This window comes from Vipera ursinii (assembly GCF_947247035.1).
Source record: "Vipera ursinii genome assembly, chromosome: 2".
In the NCBI taxonomy this organism is placed as follows: Eukaryota; Metazoa; Chordata; class Lepidosauria; order Squamata; family Viperidae; genus Vipera; species Vipera ursinii.
In genome coordinates this window covers 119,464,190-119,490,568 of record NC_139513.1, presented here as the reverse complement: position 1 = coordinate 119,490,568, position 26,379 = coordinate 119,464,190, and the positions used below count along the sequence as shown (strand labels likewise).

Here is a 26,379-nt window from a genome sequence, read left to right as displayed (position 1 = left end):
TTTTATGACTCATGGACTTCCACTCCCAGAATTCCTGAGCCAGCTTGGCTGGCTCAGGAATTCTGGGAGTTGAAGTCCATGAGTCATAAAAGAGCCGAGGTTGCCTACCCCTGCTTTAGTTAAACGCAAAAGTGTAATGTTGGAATAAAGTTTAAAGTTACAAAATGCTAGTCTCTTAAGGTTTTGCTAATTAGATATAAGTTTCAGATTCTGATAGTGCTAACTTCACATACTACTTATTTCTATTCATTAAACCTATCCCTGGTGCACTTGGGGCCACTCTTGCCTGTTTTGCTGCGTGGGTCCTTCTTGGATTTCTGCAGAAAAGTATTAATGGCAACTCTCATAAGAACTTGCAAAAATAAAAGTCAAGAACGTAGGGACATAATGGAAGTTGCCTGAAGGCAACTTGTTTCTAGACACATTTATAAAGATAGGTCGCCTTGCAACTCCTGTTCCTTCTGGAGAATATTGAGTGAGTACTAAACGTATTTCTGTTACACAGGCACAGTTGAAGGTTAAATGGCTTGCAATCTGATTCTCAGAGACTGCTGATTATGCTAGGACAGGGATAGGCAACCTCGGCTCTTATGACTCATGGACTTCAACTCCCAGAATTCCTGAGTCAGCTATGCTGACTCAGGAATTCTGGGAGTTGAAGTCCATGAGTCATAAAAGAGCCGAGGTTGCCTACCCTTGTGCTAGGACGTTTAGCTCTAGCCAGTAAGAGCTGCAAGAGAAATTTTCTGATGTCCTTTTGTCTGAGTCTCATTCAACAGTATCCGACATATAGAAGAGGGTTTATTCTTGTGTTGCTCCTAGGCAGTAAAATGCCTTTTTTCTTCCATTATAAAAGCAGCTCAGATCATTTTAAGGCCCCTGGACCACATCCTCCCCTTTGGCTGCTCCTTTCCAGCCTGCATGAGGTCAGTCAAAAATTAGAGATCAAATATAAGTGCCACCATTTTGAAGGTGACTTTTTAACGTGTGTGCATGCATACCCACACATCTTCAGAGCCATATTAATTCAGCCATCCACAACAGTCTGTTTCTTACAATATCTCTTGGGAAAATTAATTGGCTACCCCTGCCCAAATGCATCTCTAACCAAACTCTTCTAATTAATGCTTTTTTAATTTTAATGTATACCTTTTAATTTTTGTTTTGTATTTTTTTTAATTGCCAGATGCTCTCAGGGCTCAAGTAAAAATGTGTATTTATTTCAGCTTTGCTTGTTCTATTTCATTTCAGAACCTATTCTGTGGTTTATATAATACTGTGTAGTTTGTCACTCATACATATTTGCTTAGTCACATGAATAATGATTTTCACTTTAACTCTTATACATATTTGTGCTCTTCCTTAAAGGGGCCCTCCATCCATATGAACAATAATTTGGCATTGATGCCACATCCTTCTTTTTATACAACCAGGTTGACTTTCTTCTGACTTGTCTATAACGAGCAGGCAAGAGGCAAAAAGTCTGTTATCTTTCTGACACTTAACAGAAAGAATGTGGAGGCAGATAATTTTCCCATTGTCAGGAAGTTCCTATTATTCTTAGTGGGGCAGCTCACAGTGAAAACTAATTTGTGGTACCTTAAAGGCTTAACAATTATTGTATAAGCCTTCTAGTCTATTTTGAATTTCATTCAGTAATTCAAGGGAAGATTTACATACATAAAATCTATTTTATGTACATTTTATTGTTTATAAAATACAATAAAACCTCAATATTAAATATATTATTAAAATATATTTTAATATATTAAAATAAGTTTGCACTTTTTGCACTTTCCAAACCATTTCCAAATTATCACTCTTTACTAAATGGTTATACAATAATGCAACTTAATTTTCCTAGATACATTAAAAAATAGGTTTTCAGCTGAAAAGTGGGAAAATGATTGAATAGTGAAGGAAAAAACAAGCAAATTCAAGAACCAATAGTGATTATCAGTGAAAGTGATGATGACCAATGTACCTGGTTATATTATGCAAGTGTTAACCTAAATCAGCTTCTAATATCTGAAGGTAACTCATGGCATCTGCAAATTATACGTTTTGTCATTTGCCATTACTCCACTCCTATGGATCTCTCCAATTCTTAAAAAAATGCATTATATAATGGGAACATAACTTCTCTGCTGTTCTCATTGTGTATAAAACATACGTGCTTATACGAGAAGCTCAAGAGCATATACAGAGAATCCATTCGGCTTTACTCTTGTCATGATGCCAACAAGAATAATCAAATAATGTCCTCCTCTCCCATTTGCTGCTACAATGCTTTGGGGAGGGCATTAAGTTAACCATTAATTATTAGTGTGAATGGAAAGAGAACAACTTATGATTTTGAGTCTGCCCTTTTAGCTATCTGTGTGATTTTGAACCATCAGATATCATTAACCAGATTTTGTTTTCTCAAACACCAGAATTAACTCGCTCAGTGTTTCATTTCATCCTCCTTCAACATTACAGTATGTGTTTTTTTCCAATAAAATGGATTAAATCTGAAGGCCACATAAAGGTAGCAGAAAGCACATGGAACTGTTAGACAAGCTTGACTTTTAGTCTTTGCCACACAGAACAGGCACATATACTGCCAAAACAAAATAAATAAAAAGATCTTTTTGTGGTTTTGTGAACTATTTTTAATTCCAGTTTATTGTGGTTTATGCCATAGATTTTTATAACAAAATTTCCTGGCTGGCCCAGCGGTGGATAAAACACATTTTTTCCAAAGCTTTCTTCCAAACTAAATGCTCTGAGAACCTTGTGTACAAATGAAACCTTATTAGATGTGGAAGAATAATTAGGCAAGACCAGAATGTAATAAATGAGAGCTAGAAATAATTTTTAACCAGATTCTAACAAGATTTATGCTGGATCGTTCTGAAAACTTAGAATACCTGCTGTATTTGATGGTGTAAGAATAATTATCATGTGATCATAAATGCTTCCATGCCTTAAAGTTTTGTATTGTTAATCTTTAAACAGGAATATAAAGGAATTTCCAGTCTGCAGCCTCTCCCTGGTGTCTAGCTTCCATATTTCCTTTTCATAACATTTGAAGCTCCCTCTATATTATCAAACTTGGCAGCATGACTGATAAAATATGATGTAGTTTCCTGAGAAGCTGAAACAGATGACTCAAAAAAACCCCTACACTTTAAATCACCTTAATGCATTAAAAAAATTCAATTCTCATCCTGAATGTTTTTGAAAAAAGAAAATCCTGTCCCAGTCATACACATGACACAATTCTACATTTTGGTAGTGTTTGAATCCAATTGAACAAACTACTTCTCCCAAAAAATTAAGTGTGCATTGCTGCCTTCAACCAGTTGTTCAGTAAATCACAAACTATAGTCCCTCCCCCCCTTACAATAGCTGCATTATAAAAATGAAGGAACGTGTCTACCTTCCCTAGCTGGGATCATCTGCATGTAGATCCTCTCCTCACAGAACTGTGCCTTCTATCCTGTTAGGGACAATGAGATCTTCTCAACCATCCTGAGTACCCCTTTCTCAATCCTGCAGTGATGGTTCCATCTATTTTATTAACTAACCATCTTTAAATACTTTAGAAGCCCTAATTTCAAAGTAGAGTAAATTACATCTTACAAATTCCAACACCAGTGATGTATTTTATTAATCCCTGTAACCTTCCTAACACTAATTAATTGGGTATAAATTTAAGATACTAAATTCCAGCGTGTAATTCAATACGTACATCATATATGTATCATTTTTCCTTTACAGAAAGATGAAAACTTTCTTTGAAAAAAAAAGAACATGTGTATTTCAGGACTGTTCCAGGGCTTTCAGTAGGACACACAAACTATAAGGCCTCACATTTTTTTTAATGAAAGGCAAGAATATTTCAGTAAGGACCAGCAGCAAAGAAAATGCTCTTATTAAATTAATTTCATAATTAATCAAATCTACTATACTTCCACCTTAGATACAGAATATAATGGAATGTATTTTGTAAACAAAACACATTTGGGAGACAAATAATGTTCTGATTAATACTGCGAAACCCTGTTGTAACAATGTAATCCTGAGATCATGAAATTATTGAAGTGGACTAGCATTGGATTAATGCTTTGAAGAACAAAATTATGCTGTGACTGCAAAATAAAATCTGTCTCTAATTTTTCTCCCTGTTCAGTCATAATTTACATTATACTCACAGCCTATAATCTTCTAGAAAGAAAGGAATCCAATGGATGGTTTATTCAGACTCAACTGTCAATCTCATTCTAAACAAAACAATCTTTAAAAAGCCATAAAACTATTTTTAAAAAGCCTAAGCCTAAGGAAAAACTTGGGTCTCCCCATAGGTTAACTTGAAATATTTTTTTAACAATAGCAGCTAGAATTTCCTCACCACACCTGTATTCTATCAGCATGACTAAATTATAAATTTATAAATGTTTACAGTGTCCTCTTAGTATATTTGGAAAGAATGGATTTTATACACTTGTATCCTTGTTATACATGAAAGTTCAATCCCCATTCTCCATCTTAACCAAGGGTCTATCTTCCATTGTACTTCCATGGATCTGTATTCAAAATACAGCTAAGAAAAGCAGAATATATCATAGAAGTAGGAACCCACAGTCCTTCAGAGGCTGATAAGTCTCAGTTCCCATCAGATTCAACGAGCCAGTGACTCTAGAGAGCCACTGAATCTCCATTTTTATAATATTTCTGTGCTTGTAAGATGCTTGTAAAGAAAACTTGCAACCCAGTGTTTAAACGTTCTGCTCTCTTGTGCAGGTACTCATCTCTTTAGTACCTCATGTTCAGATTTGCAACTCGGTTTTTACTTTGTACACTTTTTAACCCAATATTAATAAACAGGCATATATAGCATTAAAGCACAATATACACAGTATTATCTAAACAAAAGTGACAGGAACATCCAAAACAAGGAAATAACATTTGGAAGCTGCTCAGGCAAATGGCACCCTAATTCACTGAACTACAAAGAGGTGATGGTATATTACAATCAAACTTGCCTCAATTATTGTAGCCGATCTCAGTAAAAAATTTATCCTTCCTTTGGAGTTCATTTCTTGAACTGGTCTAACTACTGGGGCTGACACACAGCCACAGATGCTCCATTTAATTTCAAAGTTATATTTCTAATATTTAGACTAGAATTTAGATTTAAGCTAAGAGTCAACTAAAGCTCCCCACAGCCCCGTAATATTTTTCTTGCTATTATAATCCAAAACAAAGATATATTTGTTTATATATCTCATTTGCTATGATGTAACAGTTGACCACTGTTTTCTCCAGTTTTTTTTTCCAAATGCAGTGGAAGAGCAGTATTCACCTAGAGACACATTGTGAAGATGGGTTTCCATGATTTTGTTGATTATTTATCCATGTATTTCTTGTGACACAGCAGTCTCTGGAGATACCACTGGTTCATATAGATGAAATGGAGATGCCTTTTGCTTTAGATCAAGCCCTTTGTAAATGATCCCTAATTATGTCCAAGAGAAAAAAAATGTTTTGCTGGAAAGTGCTTTTTTAAGCTTTGATACTTATCAAATAAGTAAAAAAGTGCAGTAACAAGTATGATTAATTCGTCAACACTAACTCAGAAAGATGACACAGTGCTCCAGCAGACATGTCACAAAATTTCTACTTGTCAAATTCTTTATTCTTGGTCATGCATAGACCAAATTATCGCCGCTTAAGTACTGAAACACAGTCTTTCTTCAAAGGCCCGAGCTGCATGTGAGCATCTACGCTTTCGAGAAAAAAGGCTGGCTTGAGGTTGTGCGTGAACAGTGCTGGAAACTGGTGGTTGATCTTATTCTGGAAAGGGTCAAAATGTCCCTTTTTGAAACGAGCCACTTTGAACTGCTGGAGACAAGTCATCTTAGAATCTTTGACTCCATAGAACGTCAGCACTTTCTCTGAATACTCCAAGTACACCCCAATAGTATGAAAAAATGGCTGCTGTATAACACAGTCAAATCCGCCAAACCACGCAACATAATTCTGGCCGTTCCACTGCAGACAGCATGACTTCTCATTCCTGCCTAGGCGGCCCTGGTCATACGACTCCTGGGGATTGAAGTCTTCAGTGATTACTCCAATGCTCACCCAACCATCTATGATCTCCACTTCCCAGTAATAGTTGCCACGGTTTATCAGATTCTCGCCCAGGACTTGCTCACAGTTGATGAACCTGGTTGAAGTCTCAGGATAAGCAATGGGATTCAGCACACGCTTAGCCCCCTTTGTCCCAAAGAGTTGGATGAACTTGTCAGCAGTATCACTGTCCAAGTCAATGATGAATGCAGCTGTACAAAAGCAAATATATAAAGCTTGAAAATGATAAACAAGCAAGACACATGGCATAAGCATACGCCCTCCCCCAAAAAAAGCAGTGTTCTCATACTAAGCCATGGCTTGATTAATCTTGAATTACCAAAGGGATGTTTAGGAATCCATATTTAATATTTGAAGAGGATGTTGCATTTTCAGAGTGGCAGGAGCATTTATTTTAAAATGCTAGTTACTGTATTTAAAATATTCATATACTACTTCCCATTTAGACATCTCAAAGCGGTTTACACTAAAAATCAGCAAATAAAACAAAACTAGGTAACAATTAAAAACATACCGGTACCTTTAAACATTATATAAAAGCTATAATGCCAAAAAGTTAAATAAAGATATATCTCTGCAGACACCTCTGCTTAGAGTTTTGTATGATGTTTCAATCTATCAGCCAACAAAAAATGCACGAAACCAAGAACAATTCAGAAAATAGAATGTCCTTACATTTGAGAAAATAATCTCGTGATTCCAAACTGGCAGGATTGATCCTCCTTTCTGAAACCTGTGGTTCAATTGTCACTGTGAAAAGAAGAATTTGTCATCAATATATACTGTCAACATTGCAGACAGAATTGAAAATATCATCACCATAAAGAAGCCTTTTGTCCCAAAGCAGTAACTACTTCCTGGTTTTAGAGGAAGGCAAATTGATATTCAGCCAGATGGCATACCTTATGCCTTACATTTTGTGATCTTCACAGAACATATATAGGCTTAAAAATCTCCTGCTACATAAAACACATAAATGAAGGCAAATATACGTGTCCCAGGATAACGTTGCAAGATGTAATCTGGGTCAGTGAAATTCACTTTCTGGTGAGATAGAAGTTCCCTGAAGATGGGCTCCAGCATGAATCCGAAAGCTCGGAAGACTAAACCTCTGGTCCCGGTGACTGACCCAGATTGGATCCTGAAACATTTTTAAGCTGATAAAGCATCAGAGGAGAACAGTCATATAAGTTAACATGAGATCCCAATTCTAACACTGTATTGTGAACTCTGTATAACTCACATACTACAGTCAGGGACACCAGCAGGAAACTCAAGTTAAGCTGGCAAGTTTTCCTTGATTCTATAAGCACTTGTCCCTTTCTATATAAAATCCACAACTTTTTTGGACTGGGAATAAGCGTGGAGCCAATTTTCAAAGGACTCTGTGGGTCACTGCCAAGACTTTGGCAGAATCAAAAAAACTCTAGAGTATTTATAGGAAAATCTCCATATTCCATGTTCCATGTGATCTCTAGCAGCTAAAAGAATTGCGAACCTGGTTTGTTTTTTGAGAACTAACAAGTATAGAGGAGTATGGGGAGGTCTTGAATAAGATATGTGGCAAGTATTAGGTAAGCATGACCTTACCCTGGGAAAGACAAGAGAAAAATGCAACACGGTCCCACTTTGACTCTCTTTGGTATAAGGGAGAGGGGATGAGAAATGTCAGGTTTTCAAGTGTCTATTAATATAGCCTACAGTTTACCAATAGAGTGGAGAGCTACTTATTTCTTGTGCTGCTATTTCCTGACTTGGCCTACATCCAAGGGCTGACACAGGCTCTGTGGAGTTTGCATGGAAACTGTTTTTACCATTTGCAGAAAACAAACTGCCTCACCCTGCTTTTTGCTTATTGGCCCAAGCAGATCTCTCAAAGAGAAAAATGATTTTTCATAAAATCCATTTCCATTTTTGTTTTGCATGTGATCAAACAAATGTACAAAACATGATGTAAAGATATGGGTGGGGTGGGGAGAGGAATGCAAACATTTTATTTTCCTTCTTCATGGAATGTGGGTGATTACATGGTCATGTGATCAAAATTCAGATTCTTGGCAACTGGTTCATATTTATGACAGTTGCAGTGTTCTGGGGTCACATGATCCCCTCTTGAGACCTTCTGACAAGCAAAGTCAATCAGGAAGACAGATTTACTTAACAACCGTGTTACTAACTTAAACCCTGCAGTGATTCACTTAACAACTGTGGCAAAAAAATGTCATAAAAATGGGCAAACCTCACTTAACAAATGTTTTACTTATCAGCATAAATTTTATGGTCAACTGTGGTTGTAACTTGAGGACTATCTGCAGTTCTACCTAAAGGAAGGGGGAAATGTAATAATGCTGTCAAGATGGCGAGGTGACAATATATACCGTAAAAAGCTCTGGCAGTTCTTTTAGGTATTTCTATTTAATTCCCTACAGAAGATAAGCATTCATTAATTACAATTAAAATCCAAACTTCCCTGCCAGTGGCTGAAAGATGTGGAACAGCTCTAATTTAATAATGTTTTAAAGAGCTGTAGAAAGAAAACACAAACAACTGAGATTTCAAACTTAGAAATGAGCCAGCAATCTTTATCTTCAACTGAACAAGCAACATGAGCTTTGAATCTGTCAGGATAAGAGTCTCAAAATAAAAAAAAACCCTAACAAATAAAAAAGCTTTCTCTATTCTGTTATTCAAGGACACCAGCTTTGGATATGGTTCCCAAACCACCAGTAACCACACCTAGTGATGTCTGTTTGTTGCCTGTTTATATATTTGCGTCATTTTTGAAACAGATGAGTGCTATTAAAAGCCTAAATAACTAAGGCCACTTAGATTCTTCCTATCTTGCAATTTTGTCAGTTGCACCTCTTCACAACACTTTTAAATGGTGCCTGTTCTTGCTTCTTTTCACTTTGAAAAGTCAGCAATTTTGATCTGCTAATCACAAATGCTAACTCAAAACTGTTTTTGTGCCCCTTCTATAGTGCCACAAGGGACTTAGAAAGATAAATTGCTCCCAATGGATTTGACTATCCTCCTCCATCTAAGTTCTAAAATAAAGACTTATCAAAACTCCACAGAATGGTTTACCATAAAAAGCAAAGCTTGCATGCCTCTGTTGCACATGAAAAAGAATTAGTACTTTTGGAAAAAAATCAGAGTAATATGAAAGCTATAAATATGAAACTCTGAAAACTTGCATGAAAGGAAAGAAACAAAAACCTCACAGTGACAACAGTTTACAGACCTTCTAAGGCTTACATGTAGAGAACAACAAAACTGACATCTTAGGTCAAGTATTATTAATACTTTATCATAGTGTGCTGAATAAGCCATGAATTAAACAGGCAAACCCAATGAACTAAGCCAAATTTTCATTTCGACCCCAAACCACCCCAGTGATGCCCTCGACGTGATGTCCCGGTGCCTGGAGGCGGTCCGGGTCTGGATGGGGAGGAACAGGCTTCGACTCAACCCTGACAAGACTGAGTGGCTGTGCGTACCGGCATCTCGGGATATTCAGGATATCCCACCCCTCACTATGGGGGGTGAGTCATTACCTCCTGTAGATAGGGCTCGCAACTTGGGAGTCCTCCTAGATTCACAGCTCTCCTTAGAAGACCATATTGTAGCTGTGACTAGGGGGGCCTTCGCCCAGGTTCGCCTGGTGCGCCAGTTGCGGCCCTATCTAGACCGGGATGCCTTACGTACGGTCACTCATGCGCTCGTGACCTCTCGTCTTGATTACTGCAACGCTCTCTACATGGGGCTACCCTTGAAGACCACTCGGAGGCTCCAACTGGTACAGAATGCAGCCGCGAGAGTTGTACTGGGAGTTTCCCGATACTCCCATGTCACACCTTTGCTCCGCGAGCTGCATTGGCTTCCAGTTGTCTTCCAGGTGAGGTTCAAGGTGTTGGTAATGACCTACAAAGCCCTTCATGGCATGGGTCCGGAATACCTTGGGGAGCACCTGCAGCCGGCGTCAACTTCCCTCCGCCCAGTACGCTCCCACAGAGAGGGCCTCCTCAGGGTGCCACCGGTCAAAGAATGCCGACTGGTGGCCCCCAGGGGGAGGGCGTTCTCTGTGGGTGCACCGGATTTATGGAACCATCTTCCTGTCGAGCTCCGGATGGCGCCCGATCTCCGCTCCTTCCGGCGTGATCTTAAAACCCATCTCTTTAAACAAGCTGGCCTGGCCTGATGGGACGGGGTGGGATTTTTATAAATGAACTTCAATTTTAAATTGTATTAATTCTATGGGCATTGTTTAATCACGTTTTAATAATTTTAATTTTTGTAATTAGTTTTTATGTATTGCCCTGTTCACCGCCCTGAGTCCCCTGGGAGAAGGGCGGTATATAAATTAAATTAATAAATAATAAAATAAAATAAATAAATTGAACAAACCATACTGTGGCTTAGCACAGGGGTCTTCAACCTCTGGGCCTTGGCCTATTTGGAACTGGCCATGTGAGTGGCGGGCTGGCACACACATGCACAGCTCTGTGCATGAGCAGCAGGCCAGCACATGAAGGCTGGCCTACCATTCATGAAACTCAAGCTACTCATGCATGTGCACCGGGCCACTGCTCACGCGACCCAATTCCCCTCCCACCCCCGCAGCCAGGCCGCCAAACCACAAAGGTTGGTGACCGCTGGCTTAGCATAATGGACAGACTCAGTGAATGGATGCCAGGCTCCACTGCTGACACAGAGCTCCTATTCCACAGCCACATAAAGATCTGATACTTCAGTTGAAGGGCAACTCTTGAAGGATAAGAATTCTGTCTAGATCTCAGCATGGAACACAAAGGGAGGGCTTCTTCCACTATAAGATAGGTGATTATAAATATTCAATAAACCAATAAATTACAAACCTTCTGGTATCCCATGAAGAAAAGGTCCATTCTCACTCTTCCCTGACAGTTGGTCCCATTGGTTCTTGCAAATATTTCCCAGCAGCTCCTTCATAGCAAACACGGCCTGACTGGATTTAATAAAACTGAGCTCTCTGGGGAAGTCTGTACATGCACAGTTTTTTTCCTCAGCTGCTATTTTTAATGCCTGGAATTCCTGGTCAAGAAAAACAAACAAGCAATTGTTTGACTACAAGGTCTATGCAGCAGATGCAGCTCTTCTCAAGTCACTAACACTCAATAAAGTGTGACAGGAGTTAGAGTGGAGGGAAGAAGAAGTATACACAGCTCTACTGGCTGTAACTACTGGCACAGATCTTGATGGGACAGATCATGTGATCTTGGATGAATAAAAAGCAGACAAGTGGTGGGACAATAAAGCAAACGCCAATGCAGGGGCACACTCATGCACTCGTATGGAACCACCCCCTGGTAGATGCAAATTATTAAGCACACTGTATTTCCCCAAAAATATGACCTAATTTGATTTTGGGGGATGGGCCTAATGTAAGCCCTACCCCAAACAGAAGCTCTACTTAAGAGCCTGAGGAGCTGACTGCCCAGTTGCTAGACACAAGGTGGGGGGAGGCAGGGGGAACTGTCCCACACACCCCACCATCACTTACTGTGCGAAGAAACCCCGTAGCCAGGACTATGACGCCCGACACCTGTCGTGCCTCATAATGGTGGCATTGACAGCCCCATCCAGAAGCTGTGTGGCCGCCGCCCACATAGGGCAGCAGCCACAACACAGCTCCTGGACGGGGCTGTTTGTGCCACCACCGCGAGGCGTTGACAGGTATTGAGAAAAAAATAATATATCCCCCGAAATAAGACCTAATGCCTCTTTTGGAGGCAAAAAAATATATAAGATTGGGTCTTATTTTTGGGAAAACATGGTAGCATCCTTTTTCACTAGCCCTTTATATAAGACAAATGCACACAGCTGTTGCTGCCCTATGACTATATTGATGGAGACACTTGGATGCTATTTCACACAATGATCTTTTTAGGTACCAACCAAACACATTTGTACTGTGCAGATAGATAGGGATATGGAGCTGGCGCTTGAGCAGGAGCTCCAAAGTTACTGCTGACCTTCTCTAGGGAGAGCTACTGGATCCTGGATGTTTGTAGTCTTGCCCAGGTGGAGAAGAGATAATGAAGCCTATTCTGTCTCTCTGCTGGCAGCTGATTCACCTACAACAATAATTCTTGGAGCACACCTGCAGGAAAGTGATGGTGTCCATGCTGGAGACTTTCTCCAGGTTCCGCTTGTGTTCCATCAGCAGGGCACGTCGCTCTTCTTTATGCTGCAGTTCCTCCCTCGCTCTGCCCAGCATAGCTCTTTCATCTACCTCAATGAAACTAAGCACTTCCTTCTTAAATGTTGCCAGGACCTTGGTGGCCTCAGCAAAGAGACTGCTGACCTTTTCCTTCTCCTTCTGAGCAGTAGCCTTAAAAAATAAAGAGGGATTTATTCCAATAAAAATCTTTTGTCATATTATCATTGCCTAAAATGTAAATAAACCAAGCTCCTTTCCGAAACAAGAACAAATGGATTATCACGTCAACCCTACATTCAAGAAATAGCCTGAGAAAATACAATATGGAAACCATCAAAAGAAAGAATCTTTTTTTTTTTACTAACAACTATGGGGCGAGTAGGCAACCAACAAGTTTTATCCTTCCTCCCAAACTCTGCACTCAGGTTTGGTTATTACAAAGAATCAGGGGAAGTAATTCAGCCTTCCAGTAGCTGAAGGTTCCAAAAGGCCTTCCACTGGTACAGCAATGATCCAGGAGAAGCAGGGCTGAAGATTTGGTGACTGTTTTTTTAGAGCTTTCAAGCAAGTTAAAGACGGGAATGGGAACAGAAAGCTTCCTATCCTTATTCAGCTTTCCTAATCAGAGAAAAGTATGGCAAAATTGCCAATTTTTATACATGTGGTTCATTTGGGGAAGTTTATGTGGGTAGGAATGAGGGCACATTTCCTGAACAGGGAAAAAGGGAGAGGGGAGACAAACAGTTGAAATTCAGCTATTCTGCTGCCAAATGTAAGACAAATGATCTTCAGATGCCATTAGCAGCAGATGGAGTGACGGAGGGTTGTATGTAACCCATGAAGTCACCTTTGCTTTTCCAATCTCACCCACTAACTTGGTTCTTAAAAAGATACCTATTGGATGAAGGAGTTTTTTTCCCCTAAAACAGGGGGGTTTCATGAGAACATGCTGGAAAAGAAAAACATAAGCTGCTTGTCTCCGAATTTTTGTAATAAAAGCTGCTCCTTAAAAGTTTTCTAAAAATTCATTTAGGGCTGTATCTCTTGGCAAACTGAGTTCAGCTAAGGTCTTTGTGTGTTTCATTTCTTTCCTTGTCCTTCAGACTCACACACTTCTTTTCCATCACTCATTTTAATCATTTTTCCTAATTCAATTTACTGTGCTGTTCTCTTTACAGGCTGATCATATTGCTGCAGAAAACTTAAAACTAGCATTAAAGTGGAATGTAAATGCTGAAAAAAGAAGAGAGGGATAAGAGAGTACTCCCCATGTCTTAATTATGACTAAGAAACTGGAAGAAATAAAAAAACCCAACCATGGCTGTTCTAAAAATACTGCAAAAAGTAGCAATTTGGGAATGGAATGTTCTGGAATTATCAGGAACATTCAATTCCCAAATTGAGGGAATTTTCACAAAATTGTAGCGTTTTGCAATTTCTAAGGCACAGTACATTTCTTACTACATTTCATAAAATAAGGAAGCTTTTTCCCTGTCATGAAAGTTATCCATGAACTTTATCTTTGCCCTACAGTACTACTACTTTTCTATGGATATGGGGTCCCAACTCCAGGGATCAAACATTAAACATTGTCACTATCTGTTATTCAGGGAAAGAAACCTCATGTGATTCTGTTGCATTTGTAATTTAGTTCTCAGGAAAACATTTGCATAAGAAATGGTGGAGCAGTACAATTGTTGTTTATTAATATGCAAATTAGTTAATACAGAAAATTATAGAAGAGACATATAATCCCCAAGTGGATACTTCTTAAAGACAACATCCCTCAGATTTTCCAGATATGTTGGGACTTTGGTCTCTAGCATCCTGATAGTTGCCCCCTTCCTGAGGGGAAGGATGGCCTATTTTTGTTACCTCTTAACAACAGACAATAAAGGGAAGAAAGCCTGTGGAAGGGAAAGGTTTCAGAGGAAGGTTCAACATTTTGCTTTTTACTGGGGATAAAATAAATATGGTGAAATACTTTGATGAGGTCCACCATCCTCTTCATCTGCGCTATTGCGGCTCCCAGTTCATCCAGCTGATTTTCAATATTGTTCAGGATTTTTGGCCTCTGAGCCTTTCAGGCAGGAAAAAAAGGAGAGTCAGAATCTCAACTTTATAGAAATTTACATTTCACAATTATTTTTCCACAATTTGTATAGAAATTGACATTTATAGTTCAATCATCACAACTACACACATATATTTTATAACTGTCCTGTTTTTCTAAAGATTAAAATAAATCCATTTACCTGGAGGTGCAAGATGCAGTCAGAGATCAGATGTAGGATTGCATTTTCCATTGTGTCTCATCCTTTTCTCTTTCTAAAGCCCTTATTATTGCTTATATACACAACCAAGTGCTCTAAAGCTCTCTTTCTCAATCTTCATTTGTTTTTAATACAAACATAAAACAAACCCTCTGCCTGGTAAGCAACTCAAAATACATGGAGTCGATTTAGAGTTGGAATCGTGATCGTCATGAATTACTTGGGCAAAAAGCATCGCTCTCCTCCCTACAAGGCCTGTAAAGGTCCCCCCCCCCGCATATGTGTGCTAGTCGCTTCCAACTCTAGGGGCTGGTGCTCATCTCTGTTTCAAAGCTGAAGAGCCAGCGCTTGTCCGAGGACGTCTCCATGGTCATGTGGCCGGCATGACTAGACGCCAAAGGCACATGGAACGCTGTTACCTTCCCACCGTAGTGGTCCCTATTTTTCTACTTGCATTTTTACGTGCTTTCGAACTGCTAAGTTGGCAGAAGCTGGGATGAGTAACAGGCGCTCACTCTGCTACGTGGCACTCGGGATTCGACCCGCCAAACTGCCAATCTTCTGATCGACAAGCTCAGCGTCCTAACCCACTGAGCCACCACGTCCCTTACAAGGCCTGTAAACCAGGCTACATTTCCTCTTTCTTTATCACTCAGTATTTGTTATATTCTGATTGGAATTGAAAGGAACAAGTGCTGCATTTAGACCTCTTCTACTCCATGAGACCATGTGCTAGACTGAGATAAACACCAGACCTGGACAGAGATAAAGACCAGACGGAGTGGGCTGCCCTGAAAAGAACAATTGTTGCATTATCAAGAAAGAACCAGGTCAGAATGAATCAACACCCTTTTTCTTATTTAAAAAACAAGGAAATTAGAGTGGTAGGAAGAAAGCTTATCTGCTGATGCCATAATAACCCACTGATCTCTTAAAACAAAGCCAGGAGAGGAAAAGAAAGAGATTAAATGGTAAAGCACCCCAGGCTGCCCTTTTCTTAAACAGATTCTGAAAACACAACTGTTTCCCAGATCGGTGACCAATGTGCTCCTTAGTGATATATGCTAACTACAATGCCTAGAAAATATTTTGCTGCTATCATTAAAACAGTGCAGGGGAAAAGGTCATGTTTGCTTGATACTGGTCTTGCATGAAGATAAAACTTCCTGGGGATCAAATTCAATTATGCATTTCTTGGAAATAACAAGGACTGTATCTTGCCACTGGATTTTCTGTTCAGTCCTGGGATTTCCTGGTGATTTCCCATCCAAATCCTAAATCTGTCCCTTGTTTTACTTTTCAACATCAGCCAGGATTAGCAGGTGCTGCCACCTGTAGTGGGTAGCCAAACAGGTAGCAGTTCTCTTAGGGAGAATTCTGTATGTTTTATATGTATCTTATACTCACTCATAAACTACCAAATTCTATTTCAGATTTATGTTTAAACTAAGACAACTTATTTAAGCCTTTCCAAATGCAGTCATCTCTGATTTTGAGCCAAAAGCCATCTATTTTTGCCAAACAGGAAGACCTTTGCTTCGTCTGTTCCACCAGGAGCGATAACATTTTATTCCCGCGAGAAAACAATTAATAGATATGTTCCTTTTCATTCATCAGCTTCAGAATGCTTTGGTTTCAGAGCTGGAGGCAATTTATGGCTCGCTGGCTTAGGAAAAAGAATTGATGTCTAGGATACAAAAGACTATTTTATTTTAACTAAGAAATGGTCCACCTACTCCAGTAATGCCTACCATGATTAAAAATGGCTTTTCATAACCTCATGCCAAAGACTTTCCATGCATTGCAACTCATGTTTCTATAATTAGAGCTGCTGGTTAATGAACCCAAGAACGTCTACATGTCAAAGATATACAATACCACTGAACTATTAGCTTGCTCAGGGTAGGCTGGAAGAATCCAGCCTCTTTTGGAAAATTTATCTGAACGGAATCAGGGATGCAGAAAATATAAGTAGGCAATTTATCAGACAAATATGAGAATCAAAAACAAAGAAAAAATCTCTTCTGAGAAGGCAGCATAGCAAGAGATTATACAGTGTCTGAGAGTTAACCAAATATAAATTCTGAATTACTGTTCCTCCTTGTTCAAGGACAATCAACTATTCAGTTTCTAGATACCATTAGAGTAATAATCTAGTCATGTTTGTCTCAGTGGTAGCCAAGCAGTAGCAGAAGTACTAACCACATCACACCTGAATTCTCTCCCTTTGCCTGCCTTCTTGCAAGTTTCTTTTATCTGAAGTGGAAATGAAGTATAAAATGAAGATTTTAAACAGAGTTTAAAATTCTCAATCTTCCCAAAAAACTAGAAAAAACCCTGGGCCCTGGAAAATCCTAGTTATCATAGTAGTACATATCATAGCTGTATAATTTGTGTCATGGCATTACCCACTGGGGTTCTTTTTCACCAATACTATGATAACCACAGGCATTTGCTACAGCCTTCAGCAATCTCTTCAGCTATAAGCTTATTATAAAAAAAGCGCTGATGATTGATTTTTCAAGTATATCAATAGCACTTGGACTTATATATATATTGCTTTACAGTGCTTTACAGCCCTCTCTAAGTGGTTTACAGAGTCAGCATATTGCCCCCAACAATCTGGGTTCTCAATCTGGTATCATACCCTTCCTATCATGTCCTTACATTTTTGGAGCACAATTCCCAACGTTTGAGCTAGTCTGCCGGATGAGCAAATTCATCTGGGCATCCAATAAAGTAGAAGGCAATGACATACATTAGAAGCGATGAAACAAATGTTCTTCTCTCTATATCTATGACTGCCTGTTTCTATTATAAAGGTTATAGTGATTTCCGTCTCTGTGCAGGAATACTTTCACCTTCCAAGGATGCTGGAAGGTGTCAGTGTGTATAATATAACCCCTTGAAATTATATTAATCACTTTTACAATCCTGCCTTTTGTACAAAAGCTCAGCGTAATATATATAAGATCATGGCATCCGGCCCTCTCAATTCCTGGCAAATAGATGGGGAAGAAATGGAGGTAGTGACAGATTTTATTTTCCTGGGCTCCAAGATCACTGTAGATGGGGACTACAGCCAAGAAATTAAAAGACACTTGCTCCTGGGGAGGAAACCTATGGAAAATCTAGACAGCATACTAAAAAGCAGACACATCACCCTGCCAACAAAAGTGCGTATAGTCAAGGCTATGGTCTTCCCAGTTGCAATGTATGGCAGTGAAAGTTGGACCATAAGAAAGGCTGAGCGCCAAAGAATTGAGGCCTTCAAACTATGGTGCTGGAGAAGATTCCCGCGAGTCCCTTGGACTGCAAGAGGTTCAAACCGGTCTGTCCTAGAGATCAACCCTGACTGCTCTTTAGAAGGCCAGACCCTGAAGTTGAAACTCAAATACTTTGGCCACCTAATGAGAAGGAATGACTCACTGGAGAAGAGCCTAATGCTGGGAAAGATTGAGGGCAACAGAAGAAGGGGACGACAGAGAATGAGGTGGCTGGATGGAGTCACTGAAGCAGTAGGTGTGAGCTTAAATGGACTCCAGAAGGTGGTAGAGGACAGGAAGGCCTGGAGGAACATTGTCCATGAGGTTGTGATGGGTCGGACACGACTTCGCAACTAACAACAACAACAACAAATACACTAGTGGAGGTATCCTTCTCCTCCATTAGGAGGTAGGTTGGGCCGAGAGCATGACTAACCCCAAATCACCCAGTTTCTGTGGCTGATGATGAACTGGGTCTCTCCACTCCTAATCCAATACTTAACCACTACACCATACTGGTACCTAGGTGTGGCCAATTGAGAAATTCACCAACACTTGATTCCCTGATTCCCTCTTAGTGCATTCTTTGTTTTAATGACTTGTGAAATTACTCCCTAAAAACCTTTCCAAGTTTAGCAATCCTTCCAAAGTAGTCCAGCACACCCACAGAATGTTTGGAAATGGGATTTCCCGAGTAACACTTTAGAATGATTTAAACTAAAACCGACAGGAGTTTAGTCAGAGCCATCTGGGACGGGGAGTGTCTGAAAAAAATAACGCCAGTAGTGCAATCTGAAAGACAAACGGACCAAGGACTGGAATCTGGGAGAAAAGCCAACGGAAATAAAGGACCTGGATTGAAACACTGTGGGAAAGAGCTACAAGGGAAGGAATAAACTCCTACTGCCATCACACTGAAGTAAAGCTATCAGACTAGGCTGGACCCAATTAGCATCAGATGGAATTAATCACAAGCTGTGGCTTCCCTGCTCCTTGTTTTCTTCACTTTCTTTCCAAATCCAAGCAACATAGATTACTTTTATGTGTATGGTTTGGCAAGCCAGGCACAAATCACCAGAAATTCAAATAAACATCAGTCTTTGCACTAGAAAGACCTTTCTGATAGTTTGAAACACTAATTTCTGGCTTCTCTTAATCCCCAAACAATTCTTTCTACCGAGGACTGCTGAAAGCTAAGTAATCAACCTCTCTTTTTCCTTCCTGAGGAAGATCACCTTTGTATGCTTTTCCTGATTGTTCTCCACCAAATCCACCCCAAAACTAGGATGTGACCTCAAAAAGGCGCTCTGGACTGATCTCTTTATCATTTCATGGCTGGGTATTCACAGGATGCTAAACAAACTTGATTGTGGGTGGCTTAACTAGCATAACGCAGACTATCATCTAAACTTGCATCTAATGATTTATTCTTGGAAATAACCAAAAGCCATAGATTACCGCTTAAGGCAGGGGTGTCAAACTCAATTTCATTGAGGGCCACATCAGCATTGCGGTTGCCCTCAGGGGGCCGGGTGGGTATGGCCAGGGTGGGCGTGGCCTACTGTGTGGGCATGGCCTGGGTGGGTGTGGCCTACTGGGTGGGCGTGGCCAGCTCTACATCGTTCGCATCAAGGGTGCCTATGGGGGCCTGGGCAGGAGTGGGACAGATCTGAGGGTCTCTGGCAGGAGGAGGGTCTCTGGGCCAGGACCAAGGCAGTGCGGGCCGTTCCCTCACTGTTTCCAGGATGGCTTCGTGGGCCGCATAAAACCACTTCGCGGGCCGGATCTGCCCCCCCGGGCCTTGTGTTTGACAGGTCTGGCTTAAGGTGATCAATATGATATTTAAAACTGCAGTTCTTATGGTACTACAATCCTAACAGTTCTTTTCCCTGATTAACTTGGTAGTCGTTACCTCCTGGGAAGTCCTTCCTTTTCCAAATTGTTCCTGTCCCTTGTATGGCTTAATCCAGTTATATACATTCCAAACGTTTTAGACAATATTCTAACACTTTTTAGATTTTGAAGCTCTTCCCCACCCTCTCTCTAGAAGCCATTTTCACACCTTTATCACCTAATCGAATTCTTTCTGCATTAAGGTGATATTCTTTTGCAACATCCCCTACTTTCTAATAAAACAGACATGTGATTCAAGATTAGTCTGTGTGAAATAGATATTATTTCCCTAGTTTAATGCAAATATCCACCAAGCATGCCTTTTCTCTAAATTGAAATTCAACAGGTTGATCTGTACAGAATTGCTTGCACAGCTGGGGAAAAGTTTAATGGAATTAGCAGCATAATAAAAAAAAACACTACAATGGTTGTGACTGACATCAGATGGCTAGTTCCTATGTGTAATATTTCTTTTCTATGTCAAGTCAGTTTTGGAATTTTTATTCATATTTTTTCAATGTATATAAATGGATGCGTATCTTTACAAATCCATTCACAGCCCGGTCTTAGAATCCTATTTATTCCCTTACAGGTTAGTAAATTCAGCACTATTTTAAATGGAAAATAATACTGCAAAATTTCACTTCAGAGGAAAATTGACTACACCCAATTCCCCCCCCCCCCAATTTGTTCCAGTCATTGTGACTTTTGTATTTACTTGTCTGGCTGCAGTTCAGAACTCAGAGGCTTTTCCCTCCCAAACATGGTTTTCCCATTCATCATTAACTACCTTGCACAGGGCCAAACCCAAGGCTCTGTGACTGCAAATATTTCCATATAAGTTAGCGTGCAGTTGCTTTTGCCCTACACAAAAATTATTCCTGCCACTGAATAATCTAATAAAAATCCCCAAAGACTGCAGTCTTAAAACATGTGATCACAGGTATCTAAGTCCCCCTGGGTGCTTGCTAGGTATTTTTTTTAAAAAAAACTCATTTTAATTTTAAAATGGGAAGCCCACATGCTGCAAAGCAAAAGTCTCCAGCAGCATACTGATTCCCAAGAACGCTTTCAGGCCCTTCAAAGGCACCATAAACTTTGAAAGCCATGTAGGGTTGGAATGGACCCGGGCATTCTTGAGTCTAAACTGCAGCTTGGAAGCAAGAACCCTCAGACCATCCCAATCAAACAGATGTCCAACCTTTGCCTGAAAAACTCCATGGTGGATCCCCATCCCTTGACTTCAGGAAGCACGCTTTTATATTGATTAATCACTCTTCAAGTTAGGAAAACCCTTATGTTGAGTTTGGATCTTTATTTGTAAATGATCTGAAAACATACTTGTTCGAGCAAGCTGGCCTGGCCTGAGGGGGGATTGGTGGGGTTTTTTATTATTTTTATTGGGGGTTTTTTACTATGTATTAATTGTATTTTTAATTGGGCATGTCTTTTTAATTGGGCATATCTTTTTTTTTTGTAAATTTCTGTGTTTTATTCTTGCCCTGTACACTGCCCTGAGTCCTTCGGGAGAAGGGCGGTATAGAAATATTAATAAATTAAATTAAATTAAATTAAATTGTTTGGACATTAGTTCTGCCCTATCATTGGACTCTATGGAGAACACAGCTACCCCCTATTCCTTGTGACAGCCTTTTTTGCATTAGAAGACTGCTGTCATTTCTTCCATTGGCCTTCTCTTTTTTAGGCTATACATACCTTGTTCTTTTCTTAGAAAATAAAATACTGCAGCTCAATGCCCAGAGTCTAGGGTTTTGGTTTTTTTGGAAATATGCCAAGGAACAAATCTAAGGTAAGCAAGAATAATTTGCAGTATATATAGTAACTATTCATGACTCTAATAGGAATTATTTTGTGAATTAGCTCCCCTTACCCTGCTTGGGCATTTTTACAGGGATAGCCATGACATTCTCAAAATTCCAAGTGGGCCCAGTAGCTCACAAAACTGTTTTTCTTTGCAAATCCCTAGCTGCACTCCACCTCTTTCATAATTAGCTTTGGCCATTCTACTAGCAACTGTTTAGGTCACCTGCGCTCCGTTGTCATACACAGGTAATCTACAACAACTTTAACATCATGCTGTACTTCCCATGCACAGGTGAGCAAGAGAGTCTTCCATCATATTTTGTGCCTACCATCATGCTTCTCCTATGCCTTCATAGCAGAATTCCTTCATGGATGACCTCCCAGTTTGTTGCATTACAGCTCACTATCCTTGGGCAGCATGTTGGGGGCAGGGGGGGATGATGAGAGCACCTGCTTCCTTCTTTAGTTTACACTTTGCCTTAAAAGTTTAACCACTTTCATTTATTTTAAGTTATTAAAAATATATTGAAATAATTTACAAACCCTGCCCCAGAAAAGCATAAATAGCAATAAGCAAAACAGAAAATTGAAAAATTATAAACTGACTGACCCATACTCAATCTTGCAATTATAAAACATTTAGACAAGCCATCTGAATATCAACTATTAACCAATATACTGTACAGAAGTGAGCAATCAGTGACAGGAGTGGTATGGGACTCAGTGTGGTGGGAAGCAGGCTCAAGGCCTGCAGGGAGCTGGAGGATAGGGGCAGGATTGGGGTGTATGTCAAACCTGATTTGACTCCATAGTTGCCTGTAGCTGCTTTTGCCCGCAGCTTTGCCAAACAGAGAAGGGAATACCTAAGAGTAGAGGGAAGCTATGGAATGCAAGTGAACTGTCTGTTGCCGGAAGATGTTATCTAATGAGGCCAAGTGATGAAGCATGTTTTGACCGAAACAGACAGCTTTTCCCAGAGCAAAAAAACTGAACTCAATTGGTGAACTATGAACTGTGGGTGGCCCGGAGGGAAAAAGGGAGTTACCTATGTGGGTTTTCATGGGAAAAATCCCAGAACTGACTTTGCTTCTGCAGTACCTAGATGGATTTTTCAATAAAGCTACATTCTTGGTTAATCTAAAGAGCTGGGAGTTTTTTTTAATGAATGTGCTAAATAGGATGGGGGGGAGAAGGGAAAGATGGATGAAGGGGCAATGCAGTATCTCTGTAGTTGGACATAAGAGAGAATCCGCCCAAAATTTTGTTCAAGGAACCGTGGGGATTCTGCAATGACTTTAATTTCAAAACCAGATTATAGGTAGCTTTTCGGGGGTGTGCTGTAACTTCAAATGGTCATTAAGTGATTGGTCATAAATCAAGGATTACTCATTTGACCATTTCAAATTAAAATAAAAACAAAAAATCTGCTCTAATTTGAGATAGTTCCTTCATGATGCCAAATGTTCCTTGTACCCCTTTCAACATGCCAGATATGTAATTCCCCAGAACTTTTACCCCAAACCTTACTTCTCTCTTAAGTTATGTATATAATGACTATCAAGAATCATGTGATAGTCACTCCAAGAATTAATTTGCAATGAGTGGAATTATGGTTCTCATGAAGCTCATTCATTCCCATTTACAGTTGTCTCAGACCAGCAAAAGGGATGCCATATGTCGTAGCAGATTTTTGGTGAGCCCCAAAAATATAAAATGTCCTTTGATTTCTCCCTTCCCCTTTCTCTTTTACTCTGTTCAACTTGTGGTTCCTTGGTAACAGTCAATTTTGTAAACCAGATTTCCCTAATTTGGAGCCCTGCATTCAAGTGGGAATTGCTATTCCCAGGATTTCCATTCTGGTGGGTTTGGACCGAGCACACTTGGAAATCAGGTTGAAGAGAATCTTTACCTTAATTAAATCAGCTGCCTACATTAAGCAGGATCCTGCACCCAATATTAGTCTCAGTATCTAAATCTAACTCTATCCCATTATCTATTGGATAAAAGATTCTCTGTCTGGTCAGCCTTATATAATGAAAAATAAAGGGACGGGGTCAATTTCATCCAGGACCTGTTTGGGTTCCAAAACTGAGCAGAATGCTTTCCCATTTTTTTATCCAACAGAAAAGCTCCCAAGCAGCCAGGAACCCCATCCCTCTTTTTCACACACTTAACCACAAACTTCTCCCAACCATCTCTCCTAGAACAACTACAGCCTTCCTCAAAATCCCTAAACTTTGGTAGGTAAAACATTAATCGTTAAACGTTTCTTCGCTTAAAAACTAAGCAGCAGAAATGCGCTTCTGACCATCTGCAAACTACCTTTCGTTCCTCTTTGGCTGAACGAGCATCAGGTGGACTTCGAGGCAGGTTGTTTTTTGCAGTCCCCTTCCACTGCGGATTCTCGCCTTCCCCAACTCCTGCTTTCCAATCTGTATTTTTTTCCCCCTGTCCCCACTCCTTTCCTCTAAATCCTAACACGTTCAACACGCCGCCAGCGTGTTTATTCTGAGGCTGGAAATTGCGAGCGAAAGCTTAGCAGGGGTCTTCAAACTTGGCCCTTTTATGACTTGTGGACTTCAACTCCCAGAATTCCTCAGCCAGCAAAGCTGGCTGAGGAATTCTGGGAGTTGAAGTCCACAAGTCATAAAAGGGCCAAGTTTGAAGACCCCTGACTTAGGCTTTGTTCCACCGGCCCCGTCCAGGTTGCGCCCTTCGTCGCTCCTCTGGACTCAAGAGTGCACAAAGCAGCCCCTTTGTACCTCGACGGCAGCCCTACCCACCTCCACGTGTTCCTGCTCCACCTCCACGGCCACCACCTCGTGGCTCCGATGCTCCTGGGTCCTGCAGAGCTGGCAGATGCAGCTGCGGTCGGTCCGGCAAAAGCTCTCCAAGGGCTTGAGGTGCAACTTACAGAGGCTCTCCTCGATGCGCCGCAAGGGCGGAACCAGCCGGTGGCTTTGGAAAGCCGGGCTTTTCAGATGAGGCTGCAAGTGCGGGGTGCAGAAGGACGCCAAGCACACCAAGCACGACTTGGCCGCTTCAGCCCTCTCGCCATCGGTGCAGAAGTCGCAAAGCACCTCCTCGATCTGGCCATCGCCGTTGCCCGGAGCGCACGGCTCCGGCGTTTCCTCGGGTGCCATAGCCAGGCCCGGATTGCTCGGCGAGGGCTGTCGGAGCTGCAACAATTCCGCCAGGGTGTGGTTCTTACGGAGCGGGAGGTCGGCTGGGAAAGATTCCTGGCAGAGGGGGCAGCGGGAGGCACTCGGTCCTCCGGCTCCTGGAACGGCCCCGGGGTGATGCCTGTGAGCCCCGATGCACTCCAAGCAGAAGTTGTGGCCGCAAGGAGTGGTGACCGGGTCCTTCAGAGCGTCTAGGCAAATGGGGCAAGCGAAAGGACCTTCCTGGAAGTTGGGAGAGAAGCTAATGGGGCCAGAGCCCGCGTCCATGCTGCTGAAGTCAGGCTAGCAGACGAAGAGCGCGACGCTGGCTTGGCCTCTTTCCCCCGAGGCAGGGCAGGGCTGGGGGGCTGGAAGCGCCAACTCCGCCCATCGGGAGCTCGGGGCGACGACGGGCAGCCGCGGCCAGCCCCCAAAAGGCTGGCGAGGGGCCCGCTTCCGTGCGCGGAGTTTCTCTATAAAGGGGCGACTCGAGACCAGAGGCAGCAGCGCCGGCTTTTATTCGCCCGCCTCGGTGAGAAGGAAAAATAAAAGCGCCGCTCCTCGAGGTGCGCGCCAATTTTTTTTTTCTTTTCCCCCCGCCCTTCGTACTCTATAGTTAAAAATGTGGGAGTAATTGTGAAACAATCCCCGGGGGGTTTCGGAACTTGGGAAGCCGACCGTTCCCGCCTCCGCGCCGCCGTCGAATTTTCCAAACGGGACGCCATCGCGTCATTTTACTCCCCTCGAGTCCCGTCCATTGCAGCAGCTGATAGCCGGGTGATATAACACTTAGACAGGACACTAAAAAGCAGAGACATCACCCTGTCAACAAAAGTGCGTATAGTCAAGGCTATGGTCTTCCCAGTTGCAATGTATGGCAGTGAAAGCTGGACCATAAGAAAGGCTGAGCGCCAAAGAATTGAGGCCTTTGAACTATGGTGCTGGAGAAGACTCCTGTGAGTCCCTTGGACTGCAAGGCGATCAAACCGGTCAGTCCTACAGGAGATCAACCCTGACTGCTCTTTAGAAGGCCAGATCCTGAAGCTCAAACTCAAATACTTTGGCCATCTAATGAGAAGGAAGGACTCACTGGAGAAGAGCCTAATGCTGGGAAAGATTGAGGGAAATAGAAGAATGGGACAGAGAATGAGGTGGCTGGATGGAGTCACTGAAGCAGTAGGTGTGAGCTTAAATGGACTCCAGAAGATGGTAGAGGACAGGAAAGCCTGGAGGAACATTGTCCATAGGGTCGCAATGGGTCAGACACGACTTCGCAACTAACAACAACATAACACTTAGCAGGGGTATTAGGAGTAATGAATTGCTGACAGATTCCTCCCCTTCCGCTCCCGGTTTTCCTGCAGTTAAATTTCTGTTTTAACGTGTGTTTTTTTAAAACACGAAACCTGGCTATTTTGGACCATATTTATACAACTGACATGTTCAGCCATCCAATTGCTGCGCAAATTAGGTGTTCTTAATTTCTTCAAAGCGCCCATGAATTGATTTTATTCCCTGGGAAAGAAGATGCACAGGTGAAAGCTTGAAAAGGCAGTTTCTGTCATCTGGCCAGCGTCACCTAGTGCTGGTTTCTCAAAACAAAGCTGAAATGCATTATT

At 41.2% G+C, this 26,379-nt stretch overlaps 1 protein-coding gene across 1 annotated transcript; it reads right to left on the bottom strand.

Moving 5' to 3' along the window:
• Positions 1–1,702: 1,702 nt before the first annotated feature.
• TRIM47 (tripartite motif containing 47) lies at positions 1,703–26,154 on the bottom strand. The gene is made up of 7 exons (XM_083356651.1): positions 26,054–26,154; positions 24,383–25,548; positions 14,328–14,423; positions 12,284–12,514; positions 11,019–11,214; positions 6,817–6,891; positions 1,703–6,332 (listed from the first exon to the last, which is right to left on the bottom strand). The coding sequence occupies exons 2-7, from the start codon at positions 25,046–25,048 to the stop codon at positions 5,707–5,709; spliced, it is 1,890 nt and encodes a 629-aa protein (XP_083212777.1). The 5' UTR covers positions 25,049–25,548; positions 26,054–26,154; the 3' UTR covers positions 1,703–5,706.
• Positions 26,155–26,379: the final 225 nt, after the last annotated feature.

Bases quoted from the DNA above. Each gene is read 5' to 3' on its own strand.
- TRIM47 (XM_083356651.1), bottom strand. From the start codon at position 25,048: ATGGACGCGGGCTCTGGCCCCATTAGCTTCTCTCCCAACTTCCAGGAA. The intron at 6,892-11,018 runs GTTTGTAATTTA...TTCTTTTCACAG, and splicing joins TCTTCATGGGATACCAGAAG to TGACAATTGAACCACAGGTT. The intron at 6,333-6,816 runs GTAAGGACATTC...GCTTTTGTACAG, and splicing joins ACGAGATTATTTTCTCAAAT to CTGCATTCATCATTGACTTG.